This window comes from Trichosurus vulpecula, chromosome 1 (assembly GCF_011100635.1).
Source record: "Trichosurus vulpecula isolate mTriVul1 chromosome 1, mTriVul1.pri, whole genome shotgun sequence".
Lineage (NCBI taxonomy): Eukaryota > Metazoa > Chordata > Mammalia > Diprotodontia > Phalangeridae > Trichosurus > Trichosurus vulpecula.
In genome coordinates, this window is record NC_050573.1 from 552,562,383 (window position 1) to 552,578,914 (window position 16,532).

A 16,532-nucleotide genomic window follows, 5' to 3' on the forward strand; every position below is an offset into this window, starting at 1 on the left:
CAAGGTTTGCCAGAGAAGATTGTACCTGAGTAAGCTTTGAAGAAGGAGAGGGAGGAATGTATCCCTGGCAAGGCAGCCAGTGTAGAAGAAGGAGGTGAGAAATAAAATGCTGCATTTGGAGAACAGTGAGTAGGTTAGTCTGGCTGGGATGTAGAATGTGTGAAAAGAAGCAATATCCAAGAACACTGGAAGGGAAAGTGGAACCAGATGGGGAAGGGCTTTTGATGTCAAGCTGAGAGGTTTGTATTTTGTCCCAGAGGCAATAGAAAACCACTGAAGTTTCTTGAAGAGGGGAGTGACATGATCAGACTTGTGCTCAGGTCTCTTAAGGTTCCTCCTGACTCCAAAGTCCACTCCACTTGTTGAAATTTTGGGTCTGAGATAGGTAACCTAGAATTACCAATGGACTCTGGGTTCCTAGGGAACTGACTCCCAAAGGTCTATTGTCTCTTTTTTTGCTTATTTCCTCCACTGAGGCTTACCCCAGGAAAATAGCTTCTTTTTCGTTTTCCCCAAAAGTAGATACAAGGGCTCCTTAGCTCTCATGCGAACACTCAAGTTTGTACTTGCCAGTCTAGGTGTAGAACATCTTTATTTCATCCTACATAAAATTCAGAAGAGGGCATCAACCTTATGGGAGCCCCCTGTACAAATACAGAAATGGAGAAAGCACTCAAATAGCTCCTATAGGAGCCTCTATGGAAGGAAGGTGAACTAGGCGTTGCTATTGGGTAACCCTTTAACTTTCTCTCCTACACAGTCCTAGCCAGTCTCTCCAAGACTCATAGTGCCACCTTGTGGTTCAGATTCCTCCTGGAAGGTAAACTTCCTTTAAGGACAACTGAATAACCAGCCCTGTGTCTATTGGACTTGTATTGTCCCAAGATGGATGCTCTTCAAGAACTGTGGGGACAATCCTCTTCTCTCTCCATGAGCAATGAATCAAGATATTCTCTGTCTCTGTCTCTGTCTGTCTGTCTGTCTCTCTCTCTCCCACTTCTCCTCTTCTCTTCTCTATCTCTGTCTCTATCTCCCTCTGTCTTTGTGTCTTTCTGTCTGTCTGTCTCTTGGTGTGCATGTGTGTCTCTCTGTCTCTGTCTCTCTTGTCTGTCTCTGTCTCTCTCTCTGTCTCTGTCTCTCTCTCTCACACACACACACACACACAGAGACACACAGACACGCATGCACACACACACACCTCTCTAGAAGTTCCAGTCCTGGAACTCTTGAACTTGAAGTTACCCATGAGGCAACTCCCAAAGTTTCTCTGGCTTGAAGACTAAGATTCTGGGACACTATTGGCTGAGGAATTAAAAATCTTTAGTCTTCTACATAAGAAGTTGGGGTTCAAGGTCCCTAAACTGACCTCTTAGGCCATCTGCAAGCACATCTAATTTGACACGTATTTTAAAAATTCAATTTTATTTTCAGTTGCAAATTCTCTCCCCCTCCCTTTTCCCCCTCCCTAGTCATTGAAAGGGCAAGAAAAACAAAACTTGTTGCAAATATGTATAGACATGCAAAATAAAACTCTGCACTAATCCTGTCCAAAAAAAAAAAGAAAAGAAAGAAAAGAAAATACGCTTCAACCTGCACTCTTGAGTCCATCAGCTCTCTCTATATGGAAGTGGATAGTGTTTTTAATTGTTTTGATCAGAGTTACTAAGTCATTCAAAGTTATCATTACAATGTTGTTGTTATAATACACATTGTTCTCCTGGTTCTCCTTTCAATTTGCATCAGTTCATACGAGTCTTCCCAGGTTTTTCTGAAACCATCCCTTTGATCGTTTCTTACAGCACCATTAGTATTCCACACATTCACATACCATAACTTGTCCAGCCATTCCATAATTGATGGGCATCCCATCAGTTTCCACTTCTTTGCCACCAGAAAAAGAATTGCTATAAATAATTTTGTGCATATGAGTACTTTTCTTCTTCACTTTGATCTCTTATGGGGCCTGGAAGAACAAGTGGTATTTCTGAGTGTATTTCTGCTGCAAGCCGCCATTAATTTCCATGGTGGGGGGTGGCGCAAACTGTATGTGCATTCCAGTTCTCTCTTTCATTTGATTTCTGAAGTAGCATTGGGTATAAACTGGAGGAAGACCTATACTATCCCAATATAACACATAAGAAGAGAGATTTTAGAAGTAATATATGGCCAATATGTATGCCCATGATCCAAAGCCACATTGTGTCTTTGAAGCTGACTGTCCCTTCTGGATAAAGTTCAAAAAAGAAGCTGGCTTAGGGAGTGGGCATTTAAAGCCATATCTGAGTACAGAATATCCCACAGTGAGTGAAACATAAGATATGTGTAACCAGTACAATCTGCTGAAATCTTCGAAGATCTTGGTCTTATTTGGAATGTTTATTACACCCACATTCCAACTCTTCTAATTTTACTTCCTTAACTGGCAATTAGCAACCAAAAGTGATTCAGCTGTTACATTCAAGAACTGGCTTTTTTTTTTTAAACATACATAAATCTGTGAAAGCCTGAATTCTCTTTTGACTCTTGCTCATGGAATGTAGAATCTGTGATTAGAAAAGTAATCTGTCACCCTTCTCTCAAATGTTGGTTTCTAGGGCCAAGAATCCAGTGAAACGTTTTCTTCGTGTGTTTGCATTTGTTTTGCCAAGAATATTTGTCTGAGCTCTGAAATGCCATGGTGATGAGCACCATAGAAACAGATACATGAGATGATTCTTAAGTGGCAACTTGGTTAGAGACCAGAAATCAAATACTTTTTTTCTTAAATGCTATTGATAGTTTGCATGGTAACTGCTGAAGATATCACTGTCATCAGAAGGAGACTATCAGTCTTATCAATGTGTGTATTTCCTCCAACAAGGCAGATTGCATCTCAGTCTCACCAACTCAGCCTGGTCAACTCCCCTCAGCATTTTTAATCCTTTTATCCAAAGCAAGAATAAGGAATGAGAAGGACTTGGGGAAACTTATCCCCGTGGACTTAGAGAGCATTACATTCTGAGGAAGTAGCCTTTAGGATGATGGGAAATCATTGGCATTACTAAGTAATAGCATTTCTCTTTACATTTTTATAAAAAAACCCATTTTTCCTTGTCCATTCATACTTCATAGATATTAGACAATCATTCCTCATTTAATTGATGCCATTATAGCAATTCAATTGAACTCAACAAGCAATTATTAAGCACCTATGATGCTACAGGATACAGAGTCTCTTTCTTTAAGGAACTTCCATTCTAATGAGTTCTTCTATTCAAATTAAATCTCCACATAACTGATGTTTTCCTCTTCAAGCACAAAAACATAAAATCTTAAACATTTTTATGGAAATCACTTTAAAATATGACTTATTTTCTGCCTTTTAAAAATCAACCAACAAGAATTTATTCAGCGCCTATTATGGGATACAAAGACAAAAATCAAACAGTTGCCTCCTCTCGGGGAGCATACCTTCTATTGAAGGAGATAATATGTACAGTTGATATCTCTGGCTAGTAGCAATGGGTTCCTCATCAATCAGAGACTCTTCCCTACCTTCTTAAACAGAGTATCGCATAATCTATCCCTTCTTGCCTCACAATCATCATGTAAAAATCAATTATTATACAGTAACATTGCCTCTAGGAGCTATTTGGATGAATAGAGGATTTCACAGCTCTCTTACTTGGCACTCTTGGTTCCCATGGCTTTCATGCTTCTTTAGTTCCTGTTTGTTTTTTTTTTTAAAATAGCTTTTCTGTCTCTTTCCTCAATATTTGGCTGTCATTTTCCCTATCTATAGCAATCTCCTTTAACCTGTAAATGCTACTTCAGATGCTATGGCTTGGGAAAACTGATGACCAAGTTTGTCATTATTATGTCTAAAAATGTGACAGAACAGAACTAAATTTGTAAAAATAAGAGCCACTCCCCAGTTGATAAATGGTCAAAGAATATGAAGTCAGGTTGCAGAAGAAGAAATCAAAACTATTAATAGTCACACAAAAGTGCTCTAAATCACTACTAATTATAATTGAAATGTAAATTAAAACTACTCTAGCAGTACTACCTCACACCTATCAAATTGGTCAACATGACAGAACAGGAAAATAACAAATACTTGAGGGGATGTAGAAAAATTGGGACTGTTGGTGGAGTTGTGAACTAGTCCAACTATTCTGGAGAACAATTTGGAGCTATGGCCAAAGGGCAATCTAACTGCATACCCTTTGACCCAGCAATACCACCACTGGGTCTAAGGAAAAAGGACCTATTTGTAAAAAAAAAAAATATTTATAGCAGCTCATTCTGTGGTGGCAAAGAATGGAAATTGAGTGGATGTTCATCAACTGAGGAATGGTTGAACAAGTTGTGATATCTGATTGTGATGGAATTTGATTGTGCTATAGGAAATGGTGGGCAGGATGGATTCAGAAAAACCTGGGAAGACTTAGAGGAACTGATAGAATGTGAAACAAGCAGACCCAGGAGATCATTGTACATGGTAACAGTAATATTGCAAGGACAATCAACATTAAATGACACCCCAAGTGGGCATGAAGAATTAGACCTGACTGAACAACAGCAATGTGCTGGGCATTGTGCTTAGTTCCAGGGATAAAGCCATCTATTTGGGGGCAACAACAAGAAACAAATATGTATAGACAATATGCAGGATAAGTAGGAAATAGTTCAAAGAGGGAGGGCACTAGAATTAAGAGAGCTTGGAGAATAGATCATAGCTGAAACTTAAAGATGCCGGTAGACTGAGATGAGGAGAGAGAACATTCCAGGAATGGGGTACAGCCAGAGAAAATGCCCAGAGTGTTTTATCACCTATAAGATGAAGAGAGGGGTTGTACCAGATATAGTCTAAGGTCCAATATGATTTCATTTGACCCTCACAACAATCCCATGAGGCAAGTGCTATCATTATCCTCTAATCCATCTGTATAATTACAGATGAGGAAGCTGAGGTAGACAGTAACTTGTAAGTAACTTACCCAGGGTCACACAGCTAGTAAATGTCTGAGGCTGGATTTGAACTCAGATCATCCTGGCTCTAGGTCCACACACGAATGTTGTGCTAAATTGTTTTCCTAAATATATTTAATATGATCACACCCGTATATCCTATATCAAATTGCTTGCCATCCTGGGGAGGGGAGAGTGGAGGAAGCGGGGAATTTAGAACTCAAAATCTTATAAAAGCAAATGTTGAAAACTAAAAATAATTAAATAAATCAATTTTAAAAGAAAAAGAAAGAAAAAATTAATTATTTTCCTAAAGCACTAGTTAGTTGGACCATGTCATTCTCTGACTTTGTAGACTTCAGCAGCTTTCTGTTACATACAGGAGAAAATATAAACTCTTTGGTTGGCATTTAAAGCCCTTCACAACCTACCTCCAATTTATTTTTCCAACCTTATTATCCGTTACTCTCATTCCCCCACTCTATGGTCCTTCCAAACTGTTCTTGCTGTTTTCCTATCTATCTACCATCTCTCTGCTTCTGTATCTGCTGTCCCATATGCCTGGAACACACTCTCTGCTGGCCTCCATCTCTTAGAACTCCTTGTTTTTTTCAAGGTTCAGTACAGGCATCACTTTCAGGAAACCTTCCCTGATTCTCTCTCATTTACTACTTCCCTCCCTCCCAAAATTATTTTTTATGCATTCTGTATATACTTGTTTATGTGTATGTTGTCTCTCCTGATAGTAGGTAAGCTCCTTGAGGGCAGGGACTGTTTAGTTTTTATCTTTGGATTCCCATTGCCTGTAGCATAGTGCCTGGCACTTGGTAGAGGCCTTAAACATACATGTTGACTGTTAATTGCAGATCACTGCACTAAATGTTAAGGGAACTACAAAGGTTAGATAAGATTCTACCTTCCCTTATTGTCTAGTAGGGAGATACAGTATCTATGCAAACAACTAGAAGACTAGGCAGTACAGGGTAAGTGAATTGGAAAGGTGTGATATTTGTTGTGGAAATTTCCATGGCAGGGGAATATCTCACCCACCATGAGGTCTGTAAGTCTGGGGGTTGGGGGTCAAAAAGCAAAAAGCCAGACTGAAAGGAAATTTATCAGTGCATGGAGGAAGATTGCTTGGGCTGATAGTGGCTTCAACTTCTTAAGAGAGAGATTGGGTTTTTATAGCTTTATAAGCTTGTTTAGAATACACAGCCAATCAGTGGCCTGCCATAGTAGAAAAGGAAGTTAGGAAGCTTGCAGTCCTTGGCATCAGAGAGGTTACTAAAGGCCAGGTGTGTTCCCATGGGGAATGCATTTCTCAGTGGTTAGTCTTATCAGAATTCCTTGTATTGACAGGAGATCTCGAACATGGTGGAGACCCCTCTCTAAAGCAGAATAACTCTTATTTATATTGTGGTTGCCAATTGGGAGGGAAGTAAAATACAACTCCCCCCATCTAGCTGTTTTCCTTGCTCTCAGAGGTTACTTTATCTGAGAAAAAATGTATTTCCCCGAACTCACAATACTCGGGTACATCTGTCTCCTCCACTGACTCAAGGAACGGGAAAAAGTAATACCTAAAGGAATCAGGAAAGGTTTCTTATAGTAAGCAGCCCTGGAGCTGGATTTTAAAAGATGGGTAAACAAGCATAGGGAACAGCATGAGGAAAGGCACCGAAATGGAAAGTATGGGGTATTTATAGATGATGGCAAATCATCCAGACTGGCAGAAGGATAGACGTGTGGTAGAAAGCGCAGTGTCTTTCCCTTTTTAAAAGAGCTTAATAACTACTCAACTCACAGATTTGTTGAAAAAGATGAAATGAGATAACACATTTGAGAGTGGCCAATGATTATTACTGCCCTCTTTCAATTTAATGATCTGCTAATGGCAATATTAGAATGGGAGACTACTGCTATCAGTCAGTCTCAGCTCATTACAGTTTACATTTTAGGTTATTGGGAGAGGCATATGTGAGTGTGTGTATATTTGCCTGTATGTCCACCGATGAGCTGTAATTCGCCTAGACGTAGCTCAGCAGACAGACCCCTACTTTGGACCCAATTAATGAGTGTATAAGTCATCCAGCACTCACTCTTTCATTGGCTGTTAAATTGTCATTTTTGATGGGGAGAGGAGAGCTACACACTGCCTTTCTTGCAGCCCCATTTCCAAGACCTATAGGGTATAAAAACCCTTGGCCTTATTTTAGGTACAGGTCTGCGCGTTCATCACTGCTACCATATAGCATTTATACGGCACCTGCTGTAGTCAGGCTCTATGTTAAGTGTACTTTACAAATACTATCTCCTGTGATCCTTGTAACAACCTGGGAGGTAGGCACCATCGTTAACCCCATTTTGGTTGTGGTTCAGTCATTTCAGTCGTGTCTGACTCTTCCTGACTCCATTTGGGGTTTTCTTGGCAAAGATACTGGAGTGGTTTGCCATTTCCTCTTCCGGCTCATTTTCCAGATGCAAGCAGGGTGAAGTGATTTGCCCAGGGTCACACAGCTAGTAAGTGTCTGAGGCTGGATTTGAAATCAGCAAAAGGAATCTTCCTGACTCCAGCCCCAGCACTGTATTCTCTGTGCCACCGAGCAGCTGCCCTTATCCCCATTTTACAGCTGAGGACACCGAGGCAAGCAGCAGTTAAGTGACATGCGCATCTTAACACAGCTAGTACATATCTGAGGCAGGATTTGAATTCTGGTCTTTCTGACTCTAGGCCTCCCACTCTATCCCCTATACCAGGCTTCCTTTTGAGCTTTGGAAACCCAGAGGAACTTCGGGAGTTTGGCCAAAGAGAAGAGAAAAATCTCAAAGAACCTAAGATGGGGTACAAAATTTGATTTTGTATTCAAAGTCAATGGTGGGAAAGTGGTATGAAGAGGAGGATAAGGAGGGATTACTTTGATGTTACAGAACCACAGAATTTTAGAATCGGATCTGCCTAGCGTTCTATCTAGTACAATGCATACTCAGAAGGAATCCCTACTGCAACATGCCCGATGAGTTGTTGTCCAGCCTCATGTGTCAGCAAGGCCATAATCACATCGGCGATAATTGTGCATATGCCTGTGTAGTTCTGTATTGCAAAATACAAGAAATTCTCCATATAGAAGGCAGAAGAAGTAAAACATTTGTTCAGACACAAAGGACCAAATCCCACAACCAGTAAGTCCGATCCATCATAGCAGCAAAGAAGTTAGACCACACTATCACAGCAGGGAGCCATGCCATCCCATTGGCCTTCCCCCCTGCTGGGGCCTTCCCACAAACACGCCCAAATCCTAGCTCACTCCTTGCCTGTGTCCTTTTTATCCCATGGCTCTGACTCTCTCTCAGCATTTCCTGCTCCACCCTGCCAGTTCTACTTGTTCAGCAAGCTCCTCCCACCATATGTAACTTAGGCTTCCCATGACATGAGCAGGTCACATGGGCCTGTTAATGGGTGGGAAAGAGCTTCAAATTTACCTTACCATTACACCCCACCATGAAAACTCCAAGGAGAGGGAATCCTTGCCTTTTGAGGCAGCCCATTCAATGTTTGGACAGCTCAAGCTGTTAGGAAGTTTCTCCTGGCATTCTAGCCTAAATTCTAGCCTAAAGACAGCTCCTACCCACCATTGTTACTAGTTCTGCCCTTTGAGGTCAAATAGAGCAAGTCTAATCCTTTCTTCACATCAGCGCTTTTCAAATATTTGAAGAAAGTTTTCAAGGCACCGCCCCCCCCACCCCGCCCAGGTCTTCTCTATTCTTACATCCTTCACTTTATCCTCACAGGACATGGACTCAAGGCCCTTCATCATTCTAATTGACTTACTCACTACACTCCTCAGTTTACCAATGTCCCTTTAAAAAAAAATTCTGAACTTAAGAAATAAAACAAGCATTTTTGTAACGAAAGTAGAACAGAAAAAAAGAGAATTGCACATGAAACTACAGTCTATTATGTACAACTTGCTTTTCCTTTTAAACATATAATAAAGTTATCCTGTAACTTTCTTTTTTTTTCTTACCTCCTCTCATTGTAGACACGGTTACCATTAGACATGTGAGTGCACACACGTGCACATGCACATGCACATACACATACATATAATGCCATACTATACATGCTTCTGTTAATCAGTTCTTTCTCCGGACGCAGATTGTGTCTTTCTCCATAGGTCCTTTGTGGATAATTTGGTCATGTATGATACTAACAATAGTTGCTCACAGTTGTGCTTAAAACAGTATTGTAGCTACTATAGATAACATTCTCTTGGTTCCGCTTACTTCCCTATTCATTATTTCTGCAAGGCTTTCCATGTTTTTCTAAAATCGTTGAGCTTGTTATTTCTTATAACACAATGGGATTCCACATCACAATCGTATACCATAATTTATTTAGCCATTCTCCAATTGATAGGCTTCCTGGCAATTTCTAGTCGTTCGCCAACAAAGAGAGCTGCTATAAGTATTTGGGACGTGTAAGTTCTTTTCCTTTTTCCGTTACCTTCTCAGGAAACAGACCTAATAGCAGTATTGCGGTTTAATAACTCTTTGGGTCCAATTTCAGATGACCCATGTCTTTCCTAAACTGTGATGTCCAGAACTGAATGCGGTATTCAAGAGCAGGTCTAAGGGAGGCCGAATACAGTGACAAGATTACTTCCCTACTCCTGAAAGCTTTGCCTATCAACACAGTCAGTCCGAGATGGCCTGAGGGTCTGGCCGCCGTATCACGCCGCTGACTTGTGTTCCACTTGTAGTCCGTTGGTATTTTCAGATGGTTTTCAAAACAACTGCTTTCCAGAACTACTGCCCGACAACTGCAAAATCCTCTGAGGCTGCCTCGCTTAATGTGATAGATTTGTCAACGAAAAGCTCTGTGAAAATAGAGTCTTTGTAAATGGAATAATTTCCTATTGGCGGATTATAGATTTAGAACCAGGAAAGACCTGGGGGACCTTGACTTTTTACAGATGCAGTAGGGAGGCTGTATATACAACTCCTGTAGTAAAGCAACGCATTCTTAAGCCATTTTATGGAGAACTTGGAGGAAGTGCTTAAGAAATGCTCATTGAGTGACTGGCTAACCGAATGATAGGTGCACAGATGTGACCACACTGAGGTCAGAAAAAGCAGTGCAAGGACACTCTCAAGGTCTCTCTGAAGAACTTTAGTAATCATTGTGAGATATAGGAGGTGCTGGCACATAACCACTCAGCGTGGTGTGCCTGCATCAAAAAGGCTCTGTGTTCTATAGGCAAAGCAGAACTGCTGTAGCTCCAAAGAACCATGAGATGAGGAAAATTAGAGGCATCTCCATCTCAAATGTTCCAGTGGAGTATTTGTACCTTCTGAGATCGTATTAGACTGACCAGCCACATTTGGACACACTGTGCCTTGACCCTCTTCAGCTAAGAAGGACAAACAACAACATCTCCCTCGTTGAGAGGTAGACCAGGATCATGGATGGAAAGCTTACTCTAGAATTAGAAAGACCTGGTTTCAAATCCTGCTACCTTGGTGCCCATCTGCACCGGTGGAGCGACTTTCCTCACTGGGAATTCCTAATACTAATGAAATCATATCTCTTCCCCCATCCTCTCAATCTCTTCCTCCTCCTTATTCTCTCCTCCTCCTGAATCTATTGTATAACTTTGAATTTTCGTACAGTAGAATTTCTTTAAAAAATAAAGCCCATTCATATTTTCGGAGGACCTACAACAATATATTATCATGTAGTGGGTAGTGCCCTGGACTTGGATTGAGGAAGACCTGGGTTCAAATGTCACCTCAAACCACTCAATAGCTATTTGACCTTGGGCAAGGCATTTAACTGCCAGGACCTCAGTTTTCCCATTCATAAATGGAAGGGACTGGACTTGATGACCTCTGCCTTCCAGCTGTAAGTCCAGACTCCTGTGATCTTGTGTTCTCCAGGAGATGAGCAGTCTAAATCATTCAGGCACACCTATCGATAATCTCAGCCCACAGCTCTGACTGCAAAGAGCAGAACAAAACCATGCTAATGATTTTTGTGGGATTAGCCTCAGATCTGGATGTTTGTTTTGATTATTTTATAAACCTCTTGGTGAGGATGGGAGTAGGTGGTAGGTTTGGTTTTTAGTTATTTTCATTTCTCCATTTTCATAATTTTATAGACATGATGTGGATCTCATGGGGGAGGCCAGGGCTTCATTGCTATCTGAGCACTGTTTTGGGTTTTTTTTTTTGCATATTTTGACTGGCTTATTTGATCATCAGAATACCTCCTGGGATCAATCCTGCGCTTGCCTGGCTCGTGCTGGGTAAATCCATGATACATCACATTCTATGGTCCCTCATTAATAACCCAGACAGTCTGGGTGCCCATGAGAGCAGCAGATCATGAGGAATGCCGTGGTACAGAGAGAGAATGGGCTAAGACGACTCCAAGGATAAATCAAGCTAATGATCTCATTAGGCTTTCAAGATGATCACTAAATGTGTGTGGATATTAACAGTGAAAATCTTCCTGAGAAAATGTTTCATGCTGGCCTCCCTGTAAAGGGTTGGAGAAGTGGTAGTATCTCCTAACAGAAAACCCATGACTTGTACTAAATAGATGTTAATAGTCCTTCCTTCTCTGTCCCCACCTTAGCGCACCCCCATAATAAGTTGAAGGGAGTAGCATCTCCCAATGAGGGGGTCAGCTGTGGGCCAGATAGAACAATGCCTCTGTTCTTATGTTCGGTTGAGTCTTCTCCTCTAAGGTTAACTTCTACTCTGTGCACCTCCTCAATATACCATTTATTTAACTGTTATTTCTTCATTATGCTAGAAGCAGGGCCTAGTTTTGCCTTTTGTTGTTGTATCTTTGCCTGGCACTTAGAAAGTGCTCAAGAAATGCTTATTGACTCACTGGCTGATTGGATGATAGGTGCACAGATGTGAAGAATCCTTATTGTTGGGGAAGTCAGGTGATGCAGTGGATACAGCATTAGGCCAGTAGTCAGGAAGACCTGAATTCAAATTCAGCCTGACACCCACTTGGGCACACTAGCTGTGTGACCCTGGACAAGTCATTTAACTTGTTTGCCTCAGTTTCCTCATCTGTAAAAGTGGGCTAATAATAATACCTCCCTCCCAGGGTTATTGTGAGGACCAAATGAGATAACAATTGTAAAACAAAATAAGCATTATAGAAATGTTAGCCATCATCATCGTCATTGTCATCATCACCATCATCATCATCATCACCGTCATCATCATCGTCATCGTCATCATTATCATCATCATCGTCATTGTCATCATTATCGTCATCATCACCATCATCACCATCATCGTCGTTGTCATTATCCTTATCATCATCATCATTGTCATCATCGTCACCATCATCATCACCATCATCGTCATTGTCATCATCACCATCATCATCATCATCACCATCATCATCATCATCACCATCATCATCATCATCACCATCATCATCGTCATTGTCATCATCACCATCATCATCACCATCATCATCATCACCATCATCACCATCATCACCATCATCATCGTCATTGTCGTTATCATCACCATCATCATTGTCATCATCGTCACCATCATCATCACCATCATCATCATCGTCACCATCATCATCATCGTCACCATCATCATCATCGTCACCATCATCATCATCGTCATCATCACCATCATCGTCCTCATCGTCATTGGGATTCAACTTGTTCCATTTGGACCCTGACGACAGAGCCAGGAAAGATGGGTGGAAGTAGGCTCCCTAGAGTGCTGGGCAGCCAGGTGGTAGGGTGGATAGAGTGCCAGGTCTGGAGTCAGGAGGATTCATCTTGTCGAGTTTAAACCTGGCCTCAGACATTTTCTAGCTGTGTAGCCCTGGGCAAGTCAGTGAACACTGTTCAGCTTGCTCCATTTCCTCATCTGGAATGTATCTTTGCCAAGAAAATCCCAAATGGGGTTGCAAGGAGTTGGGCATGACTGAGCAACAGCAAGAGTTCTGGGCTTGGAGTCAGGAAGACTAGAGTTGAAATCCTGCTTCAGACTTTCATTGGCTGCATGACCCTGGGTAAATCACTTAACACAACTTTGTGCCTCAGTTTCCTCATCTGTGAAACAAGGGAGTGGGATGTGATAGTCTCTCGAAAAAGTCCCTTTATTACCTATGAAAAACTTCCTCACAATTAGAGCAAAAGTGGAGGAGTTGCCTTGAGAGGCAGCATGTTAACCCTCAGCAGAAGTCTTTTGGGTTTGTTTGTTTGTTTGTTTGTTTGTTTTGTGAGGCAATCAGGATTAAGTGACTTACACAGCTAGTAAGTGTCAAGAGTCTGAGGTTGAATTCAAACTCAAGTTCTTCTCACTCCGGGGCCAGTACTCCATCCACTGTGCCACCTAGCTGCCCTTCATCAGTCTTTTAAAGTCTTTAAACACATGCTGACTGAGTACTTGTTGGGGACGTTACAGTGGGTATGAGCTGAACCTGTGGTCACTGAGATTATAAGATCTTAGCTTTAGAGCTGAAAGAGATCTAATTTTACAAATGAGGAAACTGAGACTGAGAGAGGGTAAGAGACTTGGTCAAGGTCACAAAAGTGGCAGAACTTGCTTTTGAACCAAGTTCCTGCTGCACAATCGGCACTCATTCTCCTACACCAAGATGTTTCCTTCCAGCTCTAAAATTCCATAATTTTGTGATTCTTCAAGGTCAAAAATAAATTATTAGGAACTTGCTGCACCTCACACATTGTCAGCATGAGCTAAATAGACCTGGGACCTTAACTTCAAGAAGTTTACAGTCTGATGGAATAGTGTGGGACAACAGAAACCTTTATAAACAAAACTATGAGATAGATTAGATCAAGGGTACCTAACCTTTTTTGTCTGGTAGAGCCTTTGACAGTCTGGTAGAGTCTATGGACCCCTTATCAGAATAATGTTTTTAAATGCATAAAATAAAAAATCAAAATTAAAATACTGTTATCAAAATATGTCTTTTTAAAAAAATTCACTGCCCCCTGTTAAGAACTCTTGGATTTGACTTTAAAATACAGTATGGTTATTAACTTGTCATTTAAAAAATTGAGTTAGGTGGAGTTGTGAACAGACTCAACCATTCTGGAGAACAATTTGAGACTATGCCCAAAGGGCTATAAAACTGGGCATACCCTTTGACCCAGCAATACCACTTCTGGGGCTGTATCCCAAAGAGATCATAAAAAAGGAAAAAGGACCCACATGTACAAAAATATTTATAGCAGCTCTTTTTGTGGTGGCCAAGAATTGGAAATTGAGGGGACATCCATCAGTTGGGGAAAGGCTGAACAAGTTGGGGTACATGAATGTAACGGAATTCTGTTGTGCTTTAAGAAATGAGGAGCAGGTGGATTTCAGGAAAAACCTGGAAAGACTTACACGAACCGATGCTCAGTAAGGGGAGCAGAACCAGGGGAATGTTGTACATAGTAGCAGCAACATTGTGCAGTGACCAACTTTAATAGACTTGGCTCTTCTCAGCAATACAACGATCAAAGACAATACCAAAGAACTCATAATGCAAAATGCTTCCACACCCAGAATGCAGATTGAAGCATATTATTTTCTCTCTTTTTTGTTTTTTCTTTCTCATGGTTTTTCTCTTTTGTTCTGATTCTTCCTTCACAACATGACTAATGTGGAAATATGTTTAACATGATTGTACATGTAGAACCTAAAAATATTTTCAAATTGAGTGAAGGAGGAGAGGATAGTCCCTGATTTGAAGGGATTTATCATCTTCTCACTGATATCCCTTTAAAAAAATTTTTTATCATATACATATACTACCAAACTCTCCCCTCCTCTCCCCCTTGCCCTTGGCTGGCTTTCCTTTCCTCATGACCTTTGTATCTCTCCTTTCCTCCATTCTGTCTTTCCAGTGTACGGCCACAATATGAAGAGCAGCAACGACTTCATCGGGCGCATCGTCATTGGCCAGTACTCTACTGGTTCCTCTGAATCCAACCATTGGAGGCGGATGCTGAATACCCACCGGACAGCAGTGGAGCAGTGGCACAGCCTACGGTCCCGAGCTGAGTGTGACCGAGTCTCCCCTGCCTCTCTTGAGGTGACGTGAATTCCTGGGTGATTTCTTTTCCCCAAAAATATTGAGAGGGAAAAAAGGCTGACATACACACGTGCACATACTATACATATGAGTACATGCATACATAATCGCTGAGGAATTGAGACCGATGGACACAACTACTGGTATCAACATGACTGCCTTTGATAAGGTGCCTCAAAAGACATTCCTGTGGCCCATTTCCAGATGATGGGAACTGTGTCCATTGTTTCTTCTCTGGGACCTAGTGGACACACCCTCTGATGTTGCTACCCCCTCCAATCTTTGCCCCACGGCTTCACTTTCAATGCCAAGGGCACTTTTGAATTAATAAGAAGAAGGCGGCCCAACCTCTATCTGACTGGTCTGCTTGGTGTCGGGTCAGAGGATGGGAGGGTTATTGTCCAATAGGAAACTTTTGAAATAGTCACTGTCTGCTGACAGTGAGTGCACACCCGATTCTCTTTCCCAGAGGTTTAAGTATCTATGTGTTCTCTTGGTGAATGTGATGAGTAGATTAGACTGTTTGGGAAAAAAATCCAATATATATAATGTGGTAAAATAACTTCTGACTTAATGGATCTGTCCTCGTGTTAGCTTATTACCCTAGGACTCTTGGTTTGTGTGTTCATGTTCTTGTCTAAATGCACACGTGTGTGAATATGTGTGTACCTGAGTCCTCTTGTGTGGAAGATGGCGTGCTGGGACCCAGATCTCTTGCCTTCCCTCCTGAATGATTTGTCCCACAGTTACATCCTGTTTGTCAGAGACCCACCCATCTAATATTCATGTATCTGTATGTAAAGTATGTGGAATATGACACAGCAGAATAATCCTTTTGAGTGGACTCATAGCGTGATCCAGAGCAAACCAATGAAGAGATGTTTAGAATCTCCAAAGACCGGTGTCATGGACTGAAATGTCCCCAAACCTCCATCGGACTCAATCTCTTTCCCTGACAGATTCTTGTGGGTCTTTCTGTGTTTGTGTGTGCATTAACGTCATTCTTCCCCAACAGCCCCTAAGTTAAGAAGGTAGTCTAGTTAGAGAGCAGAACTGTTCACTCTTTGGAATGTTTCTGTACATTTTTCAGAACATATTGTCTGGTACGATGGAGAGTGTATATTTATTGAAATTAAAGATCTATTTATTTGTGCCATGCACTCAAAGTTGCTGCTTTATTTGGGGTGAAGGGGGAGGTGGTGGTGGGAGTATCCATAGATAAAGCAAATTGCACCTTATAAAACTTATGAAAATGAGAAGAAGCCTGAGAAGAAATGTCAAGGTAGGTCCCTTTCTTTGAATTTGTAATGCAACCACTTTTGGTCAGGCCCTCATCTTTTCTCCACTTTTTCACCAGGCTAACTGTCTCTCTTTTCTCCCTTCTCCAGTCTATCATCCATAAAGCTGCCTGATCAATCCTCCTAACCAATTTCTCTCATCTTGTCACTCTCACTCAAAAACCTTCCACTAACCTCAATAT

At 41.3% G+C, this 16,532-nt stretch overlaps 1 protein-coding gene across 1 annotated transcript in view; it reads left to right on the top strand.

Moving 5' to 3' along the window:
- The window catches only part of SYT17 (synaptotagmin 17), a 91,781-nt gene extending 75,569 nt beyond the window's left edge, over positions 1-16,212 (top strand). Inside the window, exon 8 of the mRNA XM_036767287.1 lies at positions 14,865-16,212. Within this exon, the coding sequence (XP_036623182.1) occupies positions 14,865-15,061 (197 nt within the window). The 3' untranslated portion in view covers positions 15,062-16,212. The remainder of the gene's footprint in view (positions 1-14,864) is intronic.
- The last annotated feature ends 320 nt before the right edge of the window (positions 16,213-16,532 follow it).